General features: G+C 38.0%; 2 protein-coding genes across 2 annotated transcripts; one reads left to right on the top strand and one right to left on the bottom strand.

Moving 5' to 3' along the window:
• The first annotated feature begins 5,269 nt into the window (after positions 1-5,269).
• Positions 5,270-6,295, top strand: LOC122474513 (olfactory receptor 13F1-like). The gene has a single exon (XM_043565412.1). The coding sequence runs from the start codon at positions 5,297-5,299 to the stop codon at positions 6,257-6,259; it is 963 nt and encodes a 320-aa protein (XP_043421347.1). The 5' UTR covers positions 5,270-5,296; the 3' UTR covers positions 6,260-6,295.
• A 4,495-nt stretch (positions 6,296-10,790) lies between these two features.
• LOC122474339 (olfactory receptor 13C7-like) lies at positions 10,791-11,806 on the bottom strand. The gene has a single exon (XM_043565225.1). It carries the CDS (start codon positions 11,804-11,806, stop codon positions 10,868-10,870), a length of 939 nt encoding a protein of 312 aa, XP_043421160.1. The 3' UTR covers positions 10,791-10,867.
• Positions 11,807-13,832: the final 2,026 nt, after the last annotated feature.

The following is a 13,832-nucleotide window of genomic DNA, read 5'->3' as shown; positions in this document are numbered from 1 at the left end:
AAAAATCATTACATACCAATAACAAGAAAGTAGAAAATAGCATTTAAAGCAAAATTTATAATAGCATCAAAAATATAAAAATATATGACAAGACATTTATATAAGAAAAATCAATAACACATTATTGAGAGAAATTTAAAAATACCTAAATTAATGGATTAGAAGATTCAATAGTATAAAGATGTCATTCTCTCTAAATTGAAATATAGGTTCAAGGCTATCTCAATCAAAATTCCAGCAGATTATTGTGAAAATTTATACACAGACACCAAAATATACAAATGCCAACACTAGCTAACCCACCCATAAAGAATAAATAATTTAGAGGGCCAAAATCAAATCTTATTATATAGAGCTATAGCTAAAAAGACAATGTAATATTTGTGCAAGGATAAGAATAATAGACTAATGGAACAGTACAAGAGGCCAAAAAGAGATCCAAACATATATGGTCAATTAGTTTATATCAAAAATGATACTGTAGTGCAGTGGGGAAGAGAGCTTTCAATAAAATCATATTGAGTCAAATAGTGTACACATAGTAAAAAATAAATCCTGACCTTGCCTGATACCGTACACAAAAATTAATTCCAGATGGATTGTATATCTCAGTATGAAAGGCAAAAATGTAAAAGTTCTAGAAAGTAAGTTAGGAAGCTTGGACTCATCAGGATATTTTCCCTATGGATAAAAATAGGAGAGACAAATGAATAAAATTATGACTCTTTTAAGAGGGATAAAGACCAGGTGAGTCAGTGTTGGATAGGCGATGAAACCATTTATTGCTACATCAGTGTTACATTGTTACAATGAAACAGCATAATAAACAATCATAAAATCTCGGTGGTACACCAAAGTAAACATTTATTCAAGACTATGAGACACCTGGATCCATGTGACCTCAACTAAATTATCTTTATATCTCAAATCAGCTGTGAGTTGGCTTGCTGATTGTGGACTCACTCATTTGTTGGGGATTGACTGACTCATGTAAAGTCGCCTTGGCTGTTGGCAACTGAGGCACCTCAGTTCTGCTTAATGCGCATTTTATCCTCCAGTTGGATAACTTGGACATATTTTCATGATAATAGCAGAGATGGAAAAGAGAGGACTAACCTAAGTGAAAGTGCTTTACTAGTCTCTTCTTGGATTATATTTCTTAATGCTCCAGTGATCAAATCAAGCCACATGTGTAGGACCAAATCAGAGTAGGCAAGCCTGGGAAAGAGTGAAGAATTGGGGTCATTAATATAATTAATATACCACAATTGTATAAGATCACTTAGCTCACCAATAGTCGAGCTGAGGTTTAATTCACAACTCTTTACGTCTGGTACTCATTCCAATGCACTATTCCTTCAAAGACTGTTATATAATCTTTATAAAATCACAATCATTGTGCTAAAACTCAGGGTCTTCAAGGGGCATTTGATAGTAGTCAGTTATCTGATTGATCAATGTTCTCCCTTTACTCTGTGACCATTTAAAAGCTCAGTAAGGATGTTTTGTCTTCTGTTTTTCATATAACTGAAATATTTGGAGAGATTTCTGAAAATAATTCAGTTACTTTACAAGCTCAGAGGCCCTGTAGGAAGGCATTTCTATAGTTTTTAATTGCAGTGTTTGCTATGTAATTCGAGGGCAATCTGCAGAAGGAATGCAGGAGGCAAATAGTCTCCTACAATTCTACTTGCACAAAGCCTGCTCAGCAATCAAGTGTTTTATGGGCCCAGATAACTTGAATTAATTAAAAATTTTTTCACCTCATTTTTTGGTTCCCAATTAGTACATGGAACTTGGAGAATCAAACCCTGGAGAACTAGAAAGTTTCTTAACTTCTTTATGTTCCAGAATCACAGCATTAAATTGTTAAGGGAGTTGGAAGGTCCCTAATAGCAACAGGAGACTTTAGTAGTCTTAGATCCAGGGATAACCCTTTGGAAGTTTTAGAAAACAGAGCATAGGTGGTGATTTTGGCAGAAAAAAATCTTTGTCATTATTTTTCTTAGGCAGTTATTTTTATATTTTTACCAAAAGCTCTGTATGTTGAGAATTTGTGAATGAGGAAAGATCTGGCTTGATTTTTTGCAAACCAAGAGCATCCATATCCTTTTTCATTGCAATTTCTGAATAAAAATACCTCTGCATAACCCACTCTAATACAGTTTTCATGGAGAATTACCATAATTACAAAATTCAGATTCTTTTACTTTTCTGAGCACTGCACAAAGATTCACAAGCAAGACCATGCTGGAGATCAACTTTAAATAGTGAAGCATACATTAGTCAAAGAGGAAGATACTAAGGTAAATGAGAGCAGACCGTATCCATCTCTTTCTGTATCCTCCGATTTATAAAACTGATTCATGGGTCTCAGCTAGGCCAGGAGACCAGAAGAGGAGACCAGATATTTACTTTTAAAAGAAGTACTTGTTGATAAGGAAAATATTGAGTTGAAATGAGCCCAAAATGTGGGACGGAAGTTTTCGATTTGCTTTTGATTTTCTCATTTATCTCAGACAAGTCATTAAACTCCTTCAAGCATCCATCAACTTTAAAATTAGAATGTTGGGGTAGAACTCTGATTTGTTCTGGCTCTGACATTTGGGAAGGAAAAGGGAAGAGATTGTTGGAAAACATTTGGTTATCTTAGCCCTGGCATCTGAAGTCATTTTAGGGAAAGTATCTCAATAAAATGACTTAGGATAGGTGAGACTCTTACAAGCATTGTAAAGGAAGGATAAGGGAAAGAATAGGGACCCAATCTGCATGAGAAAAAGACATCATTATTTTGTTTATAAGAAAAGACCAGACAGTAGTGAAGAAAGAAGAGAAAGCAAGAAGAGCAAGAGCTAGAGTAGGAAAACTGGGTGCTGAGTGGGGAAAGACCACTAGAGAAGCCCTCAGTAGAAGCATGGTGTGTGCCGACCCAAATGAACTTTAAATTTTTTTTTTTCAACGTTTATTTATTTTTGGGACAGAGAGAGAGCACGAACGGGGGAGGGGCAGAGAGAGAGGGAGACACAGAATCGGAAACAGGCTCCAGGCTCTGAGCCATCGGCCCAGAGCCCGATGCGGGGCTCGAACTCACAGACCGCGAGATCGTGACCTGGCTGAAGTCGGACGCTTAACCGACTGCGCCACCCAGGCGCCCCCCAAATGAACTTTAAAGAGCAGAAACCTTTAACAATCACCTTTCTGGAACTAGTCAGGTGTTTCCTATTCACCTATGGATTGGAGGTTGACATTTTAATAGATTATGAAGAAGGACTAAGTTTTTTATCTGAGCCAGTGTGAACCAGCACTGGGTTAGCATAGGCAGGTATAGCTCTGAAAGAAAAGCAGGGAGATGATGAAATCATAAACGTTTTGTGATGTTCTGAAATATTAGAGAGGCCATGGAATTGGGTGGTGGAAAAAGAATTTTAAAATAAGTTAATCTAGGAATTGTCATCTTCCTGTATAGATTACAAAAAAAAAAAAAAAAAACCCAAACAAACTGATTTCAAAGAGGCCAAGTGATTTGCCTGATTATGTGCACCAGTAAGTAGCATGGTTGGATTTAGAGTCCAATTCTTACACTCAGAGGACAGTGGTCTAAAACCCTACAGAAGATGATTGGGGAACACCTCAACCTCTCCTAAGAGTACAAATGGCCATTGCCTTCCCCACCTCACTCTATGTCAAATATTTAAAACTAAGAGCTCATCGTCTTTGTTTCTTAATGAACTAGTTTCTTTAATGTTACAGATAAGGGTGCAGATCTAAATGAGCAGTTGAGAAATCTTAGGCTTTTAAGTTGGCACAGGGACCAATAGTGAAAATGTTCTTATTTGAATATGTACCAAACATTGTCCATGTTCAAGGGAGTGGTGTGTTATTAAAAATCTTGAATGTAAGTTATTCTTTGCTAGTACTATGGGGAACAAGATCTGGAGAAGCTCAGTTGTACCAGGGGTGGGAGCCAATGGGATGTGCACATATGGCTATTGTTCAGTGTAATATACTTGAGTAATGTAGGTATATATAAAGAACGAAGCTGTACTTGAGACAGTGGCATACAGTTTTGATGACTGGATAAATATTCATGAAAAACAAGACTGGAGTTGGTGAGAAAGGTAACAGCATGTAGATGAACTGTTGGTTATAGACGTAAAAATATAAAATGGCATGATAAGTATGAGAAATGACAAAGCTGGTTGTTGTTTCAGACCAGAGTCTGGAGCTGGAGTGTTGGAAGATGAGGTTGGAAAAGTAGGCAATGATGAGGATGTGAGGCTTGAGTGTGTGTGATTGATTGCATTTGAACTCTACTTATAGGACAGTGGTTTTTAAACATGTTCCCATATGTGACTAATTGTGAGATACATCACAAGTAATTAGAATTGCATTATAAAATCCTGAACCTTGAAAATCAGTTTGTTTCTAAGAAAGCGTGGGCTCAGGATGATTCCATATTCAAAAATGCCTTCTTGGAAATGGAAATCAGGTAGTGCGATAGTGATTGGACACAGGTTTATCTTCTATTTATAGTGTACTGCATATCCATGTGTTACAACACATAATTAGCAGGTTTATGAAATGCAACTAAATCCTTTCTCCATGTAAGGTTTTACAAAATTTTTTTTCTTCCCCAGCAAGCCTCCTGTGGTCCTTAACTCGATTAGGTATAATGCATTTTTTTTTAAAGTTTGTTTATTCATTTTGAGAGAGAGAGAGAATGTGAGCAGATGAGAGATGAAAGAGTGAGAGAATGAGAGAGAATCCCAAGCAGTCTCCGCACTGCCAGTGTGGAGCCTGACATGGGGCTTGAACTGAACCTGTGCGGGGCTTGACCATGGGATCATGACCTGAGCCAAATCCAGGTTTGATGCTCAACCACTGAGCCACCCATGCGCCCCAGGTCTAATGCCTTTTTTGATTAAACTAAGTGTCACAATGTCTCACTGACCAGTGTTCCTAACACAGAGCTAAGATTCTTACCCTCTGTGTTCTCATGGTACCCGAGGGTGTATTTATATGATGTTAATTGTATTTATTTCTTTACTTGACTGTGTGATATTTTATTCTGAGCTGCCCAAGAGTAGCTTTTTAGGTAATTCAAAGAGATCTTCAGTGACTTGTAGTGTATTCAACAAATGAATGAATGAGTGAATAATTAGCATGGTATTGCCAGAATAATGATCCTTTTAAAGTACCCCTAACTAATCCCCTTGAAAGATGGTAGAATTTGATTTTCATATATATAACAATGTATATTTTTATTCACTACTACAGATAAACGAAGAGGCATAAAATGGTCAAGGCAAACTTGACAGTCATTTCCAATTTTATTTTCCTGGGGTTTACTCCTTACCCCAAAGTTGAGGTCATCATATTTGTGCTGTGCTTGCTGATGTACCTGATCACCCTGCTGGGTAATATCATTCTGATCTCCATCACCATCCTGGATTCCCACCTACACAAACCCATGTACTTCTTCCTCAGCAACCTCTCCTTTTTAGACATCTGGTACACCTCTTCTGCTCTCACTCCAATGCTGACAAACTTTGTTTCAGGGAAAAACACCATCTCATTCTCAGGATGTGCCACTCAGATGTACTTTTCTCTTGCCATGGGCTCCACTGAGTGCGTGCTCCTGTCCACGATGGCGTATGACCGGTATGTGGCCATCTGCAACCCTCTGAGATACCCCATCATCATGAACAAGAGGGCTTGTGTGCAGATTGCCGCTGGCTCCTGGATGACAGGCTGCCTCACCGCCCTGGTGGAAACAGTATCTGTGCTGCAGCTGTCTCTCTGTGGAAGTAGCATCATCAATCACTTCACTTGTGAAATTCTGGCTGTCTTGAAACTAGTTTGTGTGGATACTTCCAGGGTGCAGTTGATCATGCTGGTGATCAGCGTACTTCTTCTTCCTATGCCGATGCTCCTCATTTGTGTCTCTTACGCATTCATTCTCTCCAACATCCTGAGAATCAGCTCAGTGGATGGTGGAAGCAAAGCCTTTTCAACATGCGCAGCCCACCTGACTGTGGTGGTTTTGTTCTATGGGACAGCTCTCTCCATGTACCTGAAGCCCTCCGCTGTAGATTCACAGGAAATAGACAAATTTATGGCTTTGGTATATGCTGGATTAACCCCCATGTTGAATCCTATCATTTATAGTTTACGGAACAAAGAGGTAAAAGTAGCTGTGAAAAAATTGCTGATTAGGAACCCTCTGTGTGCTTTTTTAATCCCCCATAGCAAATCATAACATTAGTCTAAGGGATGTATTGATGTGTTCAATACGCACCAGAACATTGGACTAAGAGGGGAAGACACTCATTTTAAATAAGATGTGTGATTTCCTAAGTTTCCTCCTTGACTGACTGCTGAAGCTCTAAGATAATATAGACATATGTTACATAAGCATATCTGAAATCTTACATAAAAAGGGCTCATGGTGACAAATTTCAATATTTTGTTTTGGGTGATAGAATGTAAGTATATCTTTAAACATTACGTTAGTGTATTGTTAGTATTCAAAATTATGTGCATGTAATATACAAATGTAAAAACTATAGTAGACTTTTTAGATAGTTTATTATTAACCTCTGTTTTAGGCTGAGTTGTGTCCCTGCAAAACTTATGTTGAAGCTCTCATCCCCAGTACCTCAGAATGTATCTACTTTTGGAGATAAGGCCTTTAAAGTGGTGATTAAGTTAAAGCGAGGCTATCAGTGTGGGCCCTCATACAATTCGAGTTGTGTCATTATGAGAAAATATTTAAGAAATTTAGACACCCATGAGTACACGAGTGTTGCTCACACACAGAAGCAAGGACATAGCAAGAAAGCAGCTCTCTGAAAGCCAGGGAGAGGCCTCAGAAGAAATCAAATCTGCCAACACTTTAATCTTGGTCTTCTATCCTCCAGAACTATGAGCAAGTCAATTTCTGTTGTTCAGCCAGTCAAGTCTCTGCTATTTTGTTGTGGTAGCGTTAAGAAACTAGTACAACCTCTTTTTCAGCATTGCTGAATTTAATGGGAGTAATTGCATAATCTATAAAGTGTGACTATGTTTTACATGTGTGGAAATATTTGTGCATGCAGATGGATGTGTGTGATGTGAATGTCTATGTACAAATGGAGAAGGTCTGCACAAATGTATACTGAATAGAAATGGGGTAGAGGAATGGTAGTCTGGAAAAAATATGAGAGAGTTTAGCAGTTTGTTGTTGGTCTTCGAGTGTTGATGTTATTTAGTAAATTCAAAGAAGCTGCAGGATGTTTCAGTGAAACTATGAAGGCCCTTCCCTTTTTTATTGTGATATCCGCTAAGACCTATATCCTTTAATTCAAGGGTGTAAATGAAGCCATAAGCATTTAGAAACAAAATACATAATGTATTTGTACTATAAAATATACAGTACCCCAAACCCACTAAAATGGTGTGAAGTAGTGAAATACATGAATATATCTTATAATATAAACCACAATATACAAGGAATTAAAAAATGTACACTTATCCGTATTTGTAACATTTGTATGTCCTTTCTGGACCAGATGACTAAATGTGAGGACAGTGTTCAAAACTGCTTTTTATCATGAAGCTGTCACCAGAGTCTATAAAATTGATATGATGCCTTGGATCCTGAAAGCAGTCGGTGAAGAAGATAGGATGAATATGGGATTACAGGGCTGTAGGGCTGGATTTGATTTCTCAGATATGAATGAACAGTCATCAAAGATGATTGGTCCATTGGTGTAAGTAAAGAACTCTAATGCAGCCATTGATTGCATGAGAGGAGATGCCTAAGGATGATGACTTCACAAAGTTAGGGATGTAAGTCACTTGACTGGTTGGCTGTGCATTGATGGTTAGACTTACAGATGAAGACAGATTTGTGAAATCTGGGCAAGAAATCAGGTCTAAAGCTATACATATGTTGGGAAATCTTTTGTACAGAGATGGAAATTGAGCCCTTGGTGTGGATGATGTTGTCTAGTGAGAAATTTAGGACAATTGCCTATAAAATAGTTGGCTATATTTTCCTGTTATTGATCACAGCTGTGGTAAAAATGAAAGTATAGTACACTTGGGATCTAGAGTAAGTTTTCCAAAGGATACAAAATGCTGATTTGATGAACACATGCATCCCAATGTTTTTACCAACACTATCAACAATAGCCAAATTATGGATAATCCCAAATGTCCACTGACTGATGAATGGATAAAGAAGAGAATGGTGTACACACACACACACACACACACACACACACACATACACACACACACACACACACAATGGAATACTACTGGGTGATCAGAAAGTATGAAATCTTGCCTTTGCAACAATGTGTTTGGAACTAAAGTATGTTATGCTAAGCAAAATAAGTCAGACTGAGAAACATAAATATCATATGATTTCACCTATATGTGGAATTTAAGAAACAGAACAGATGAACATAGGGGAAGAGAAGAAAAAAAATGAGATAAAACAGAGAGAGAGACAAACCATAAGAGACTCTGAAATACATAGAAGAAACTGAGGGTTGCTGGAAGGGAGGCGGATGGGGGATGGACTCAATGGGTGATGGGTATTAAGGAGGGCTCTTGTTGGAATGAGCACTAGGTGTTATATATAATTAGTAGAATCACTAAATTCTACTCCTGAAACCAATACTATACTATTGTTAGTTAACTAGAATTTAAATTTTAAAAATTTACATTTTTTTGTTTCTGTATAATCTTAGTGATTTTAGGAGATTTCTTTTTTTTTTTTTAATGTTTATTCATTTATTTTGAGAGAGGGAGAATGTGTGCACATGCCCTCAAGCAGGGGAGGGCAGAGAGACAGGGAAAGAGAGAATCCCAAACAGGCTTTGCCTCGATCACCTCCCCCTCCCCCAGTACACACACACACACAGTGTGGGACTTGATCCCATAAACCGTGAGATCATGTCCTGAGGCAAAATTAAGAGCTGGACCTTTAAATCAAAGAATTACCCAGGCTCCCTGATCTTAGGCAATTTCTTGAATATCCGAATCTAATTTCCTTGTTTATGAAATGGGAATAATTTATTTAAAAATTTTTAATATTTATTTTTGAGAGAAAGAGAGAAACAGAGTGTGTGAGTGGGAGAAGGGCAGATAGAGAGGGAGACATGGAATCTGAAGCAGGCTCCAGGCTCTGAGCTGTCAGCACAGAGCCTGACAGGGGACTGGTATCCATGAACCGTGAGATCATGACCTGAACTGGAACCTGGTGCTCAAGCCACCCAGGTGCTCTGGGAATAATTTAATATATTTATAATAATTATTTAAAAATTCATATTTGCTAATTCCCAAAGACCACCTGACAATTAGCTATGATGATAGCCTTATCACTTTGAGAGTCATTTTTTTGATATATTTTTTGGACTAGACTCTAGATCCAGTTAGTTTCAATTTACCTATGATTTCAAATGTATTGAGCAATATCTATGAATGTGTTATACACCTAGAACTGACATTCTGGTAGTTTTTAGGGATATAAGCATAAAATACCTCAAGCTATCTCTTTCTCTCTCTTTCACCCTTTCTCTGATTGTCTGAGCTGAATCATTCCCTGTGTGGTGTCCTCTTGATTCTACTGGGTTCTGACAACCTGCACTGGGCCTCCCTTTCATGTTGACATTTTACTTATTCCATCAGGTCCAAACATCCTGCTGAACAAAACAAGCAGGGATTCCCTTCTGAACTCTGTTGGGTTGTTGAAACCTTTGCTGGGTGGCTCTTGAGCAGAGCCGCTCTCCCCTATCCAGCTCAGGTTGTGGCACTGTACCAGGCAGCTCATCTGTATTACGTATAAATACATGTTATGATATCACATAAAAAATAAAAGTTACTACTTACTAGCAATTTCAAGGGGATTTTTTTGAAAGGAAATATTTAAAATGAGACTATTGCTTCTGAAAGAGTAAAATTATCAGTATTCCTAAGGATTTATCCAATTGATATATTTTTCCCAGCAATTGCTTATTACAGAATAATTAGACACTGATATGATTTTTGCCTTAAAAATCATAGCACATAAATCGTAGCACATAAAAATATGTGTTTTACTTGTTCAGTAGACCTACCTACAGATGGTCATACGTTAAAATGGTTTGACTTAGGATATTTTGTCTTCATGATGAAATGAAAATGATATGCATTCAGTAGAAACCATACTTTAAAATTTGAAATGTGGTCTTTTCCTGGGCTAGTAACATGTGGTATGATAATTTCTTGTTGCGCTAAGCAGTGGCAGTGGCCCCAACTTCTAGTCTGAGCCACATGATCATGAGAGTAAACAGCTGATTCACTCACAACCATCCCATACCCATACAACCATTCTGTTTTTAAGTTTCAGTACAGTACTCAAATAAGTTATATGAAATATTCAATACTTTATTGCAACATTCTTTGTATGAGATGGTTTTGACCAATTATAGGCTAATGTAAGTGTTCTGAGCATGTTCAATGTAGGCTAGGCTAAACTCTGATGTTCAGTGAATTAGGTGTATTGAAGACATTTTTGACTTAATGATATTTTCAACTTTCAATGGGTTTATCAGGATATAACCCTATCAGTTGAAGAAGATCTGTACTGGATTTTCTTGGAAAAGCTTAATTTCATTTTTTCTTATTTCTTAAGGTTTGCTCACTTCTTATACCAGTAGTGTCTACATTTTTATAACAGTCATTTTCATAAAAGGTGAAGTTATTGTCTTCACATTTCTTCCAACTCCTAAATTCTGTAATTTGACATACAATCTTTATTGTTCTCTTTATATGAAAAGCTTTTGTCTCAAATCTATGAGCTTATTTTGTGCATGAACTCAAAGGTATAAGTTTTTCATCCTTTTCTCCAGAACCAGTGTCTCCTCATCAATTTTCTCATAGCTCCAAGCACCTCTGTATTCCTCAGGCTATAGATGATAGGATTGAGCATGGGAGTGACTACTCCATAGAATAGAGTAATCAGTTTGTCAAAAGCAGAGTCTTTGGACTTTGGCTTCATATATGTGAAGAGGATTGTCCCATAAAACACAGTCACTACTGTTAAGTGGGCTGAACAGGTAGAAAAGGCCTTTTTTCTTCCTTCTGCTGAATTGATTCTTAGTACAGTAGAAAGGATGAAAATGTAGGAGATACAAATTAACAATAATGGAGAAAACAAAAATATTACATTGCCCAACATTATAGCAATCTCATTCAAGGAAATATCTGCGCAAGCCAGCTTGACAAAGGCCAATATTTCACAAACAAAGTGGTTAATGACATTTTTTCCACAAAAGGGCAACCGTATTGCAAGTATAGTTTCTGTCAGTGAATTGAGAAAGCCTAGTCCCCAGGAGAGGGCTGCCATCTGAATGCAAAGTGCCTTGCTCATGATGATGGGGTATCTCAGAGGGTTACAGATGGCCACGTAACGGTCATATGCCATCACTGCTAGAAGCACGCACTCGGTGGACCCCATAGTGTAGGAGACAGACATCTGAACAACACACCTAGTGAAGGAGATGGTTTTTTTCTGTGATAGGAAGTGAATCAACACTGAGGGGGTAAAGGAGGATGTGTAACAAATGTCTAGGAGGGAAAGATTACCAAGGAAGAAGTACATGGGCGTGTGGAGGCGGGAATCCAGGAGAATTAGTATGATCAAGGTGCTGTTCCCCAGCAGGATCACCAGGTACATCATCAAGCACATGACGAAAAGGAGTTTTTCCACTTTGGGGTACTCAGAAAGTCCCTGCAGAATGAACTCAATCTCTGTCCAGTTCGTCCTGTCCATTTTATTTTTCTATACCTGGAGTAATCCAGAAGAGAAAACTGCATGTGAGCATAACGCGTCAGTGCCTATTACCATGTGCAGTGAGAGATCACTGGGGGAGGGGCACCAAGTGTGTCCACACTAGCTGGAGTGGTGCTAAGAGCTCTGAGTTTAGCGTTTTGAATTTCTCTTCTGGTACATATAGGAAGGGATTGAAGACGTGTAATAATTACATTGATAGCTTATTAAAAATATAGGCTCTTGTATTCCATTTCCTGAGATAGTGATACACAGTTCTGAGGCAGGAAAGAACTATTTGCATCTGAACAAACATCTATTATTTCCTGTTCTTTGGACCCACAGACTCCACTTTGAATATCATCATTTTGGAAAGCTTATGCTTAATCTGTTAAAAATAACTTTGTATTTGATTTTATTTCATGGAAGTCATTAACAATATTATTAGTTCAGGGTTTTATAATTTACTAATATATTCACACATATTACTCATTTTATCATCACTATAATTCTCTGAGAGTGAAATTCACAGAGGTAAAATGTATATAAAAACACAGTGAGTGATCCACTATTCCAGTCTGCATTTTCTGACTTTATATCACCTGCCCTTTTATTTATTTTTAGTTTATTCAGTGTTTAGAGAGATTGCTAATGGGGGAATGGCAGAGAGAGAGGGAGTTGGAGGTTGCACAGCGGGCCCTATGCTGACAGCAGAGAACCAGATGCGGGGCTTGAACCCAGGAATGAGGAAATCATGACCTGAGCCAAAGTCGGATGCTTAAGAGCCTGAGCCACATAAGTACCTGCTCTTTTTGAACAACATGCTATTGCCCTCTCCAAATTATGTGAATTGTCTAAGGAGTGGGAATCAAACATCTTTTAAATACTGTTCTCCAGATGATCCTAAAGTTCAATGTGGAAAAAATCCACCTGTCTAGTGGAGTGCCTCCAAATTTTAGTATACAGACAAATCACATGGGGGAAATTTGTGAAGGGTTCTAAAATTTCTTTTAATGTTTATTTATTTTTGAGAGAGAGAGACAGAACACAAGCAGGGGAGGGGCATAGAGAAAGGGAGACACAGAATCTGAAGCAGGCTCCAGGCTGAGCTGTCAGCACAGAGCCAGACGCGTGGCTCAAACCCACAAGCCATGAGATCATGACCTGAGCTGAAGTTGGACACTTAACTGACTGAGCCACCCAGGCACCCCTCTAAAGGATTCTAAATTAGTAGGTCTGAATTGATTCTAATTGATTCTAACTGATTGAAATCTAACTGATTTGTTAACATGTTCTCAGATGCTGCTGCTGTTGCTGTCTGCAGAACTCACATAAATAGCAAGGCCTTTTAGACCATTTCTCCCCAATGCTATTGCAGAATGCCACTACTGCTTCCCTTGTATGTAGGACTGTAATCGAATAGTAGACAATGCAAAACTGAATATTCTGTGACACTTGGAGTTGAGACATCTGTGTGAGTGTATTGCACTCAGTTTTGTATTCTTTAGATTTCAGATATACAAGCAGTCAAACTACATACAGGAGAGTCTGTTTTTTGTTTCTGTCCATATTAAAGTCCTTTCTCTTCCATTTGTTGAATTTGCGATTAGGGCCAATAGTGTCCAAAAAAGGAATTTGAGATCAGCTCAAGCATCTGAGTTGTGCATCATAGAGCATGGAGCAAATAACTTTAATTTGAAAAAATTTGAAGAGTAGATGTTAGTAGCTGACAGTAAATAAATCAAAGAACATAATTTTGAAAACACCTTTTCATTCTCAAGGTTTTCTACCTAACTAAAAAACACCCTGAGGGGGAAAAAAAAAGACTGATCCTATAGACGAGTTTCTAGTTAGTATGGTTTTTTTTTTAATGTTTATTTATTTATTTCAAGTGAGAGAGAGGGAGATACTGGGAATGAGAGAGGGAGATAGAGAATCCAAGGCACCATCTGCACTGTTAGTGCAGAGCATGAGCTGGGGCTCCATCTCATGACCTGTGAGATGACCTGAGCCGAAATCAAGAGTCGGA

This window comes from Prionailurus bengalensis, chromosome D4 (genome assembly GCF_016509475.1).
Source record: "Prionailurus bengalensis isolate Pbe53 chromosome D4, Fcat_Pben_1.1_paternal_pri, whole genome shotgun sequence".
NCBI lineage: Eukaryota > Metazoa > Chordata > Mammalia > Carnivora > Felidae > Prionailurus > Prionailurus bengalensis.
The sequence above is the reverse complement of the archived record's forward strand: the minus strand, read 5'-3'. Positions and strand labels throughout refer to the sequence as shown.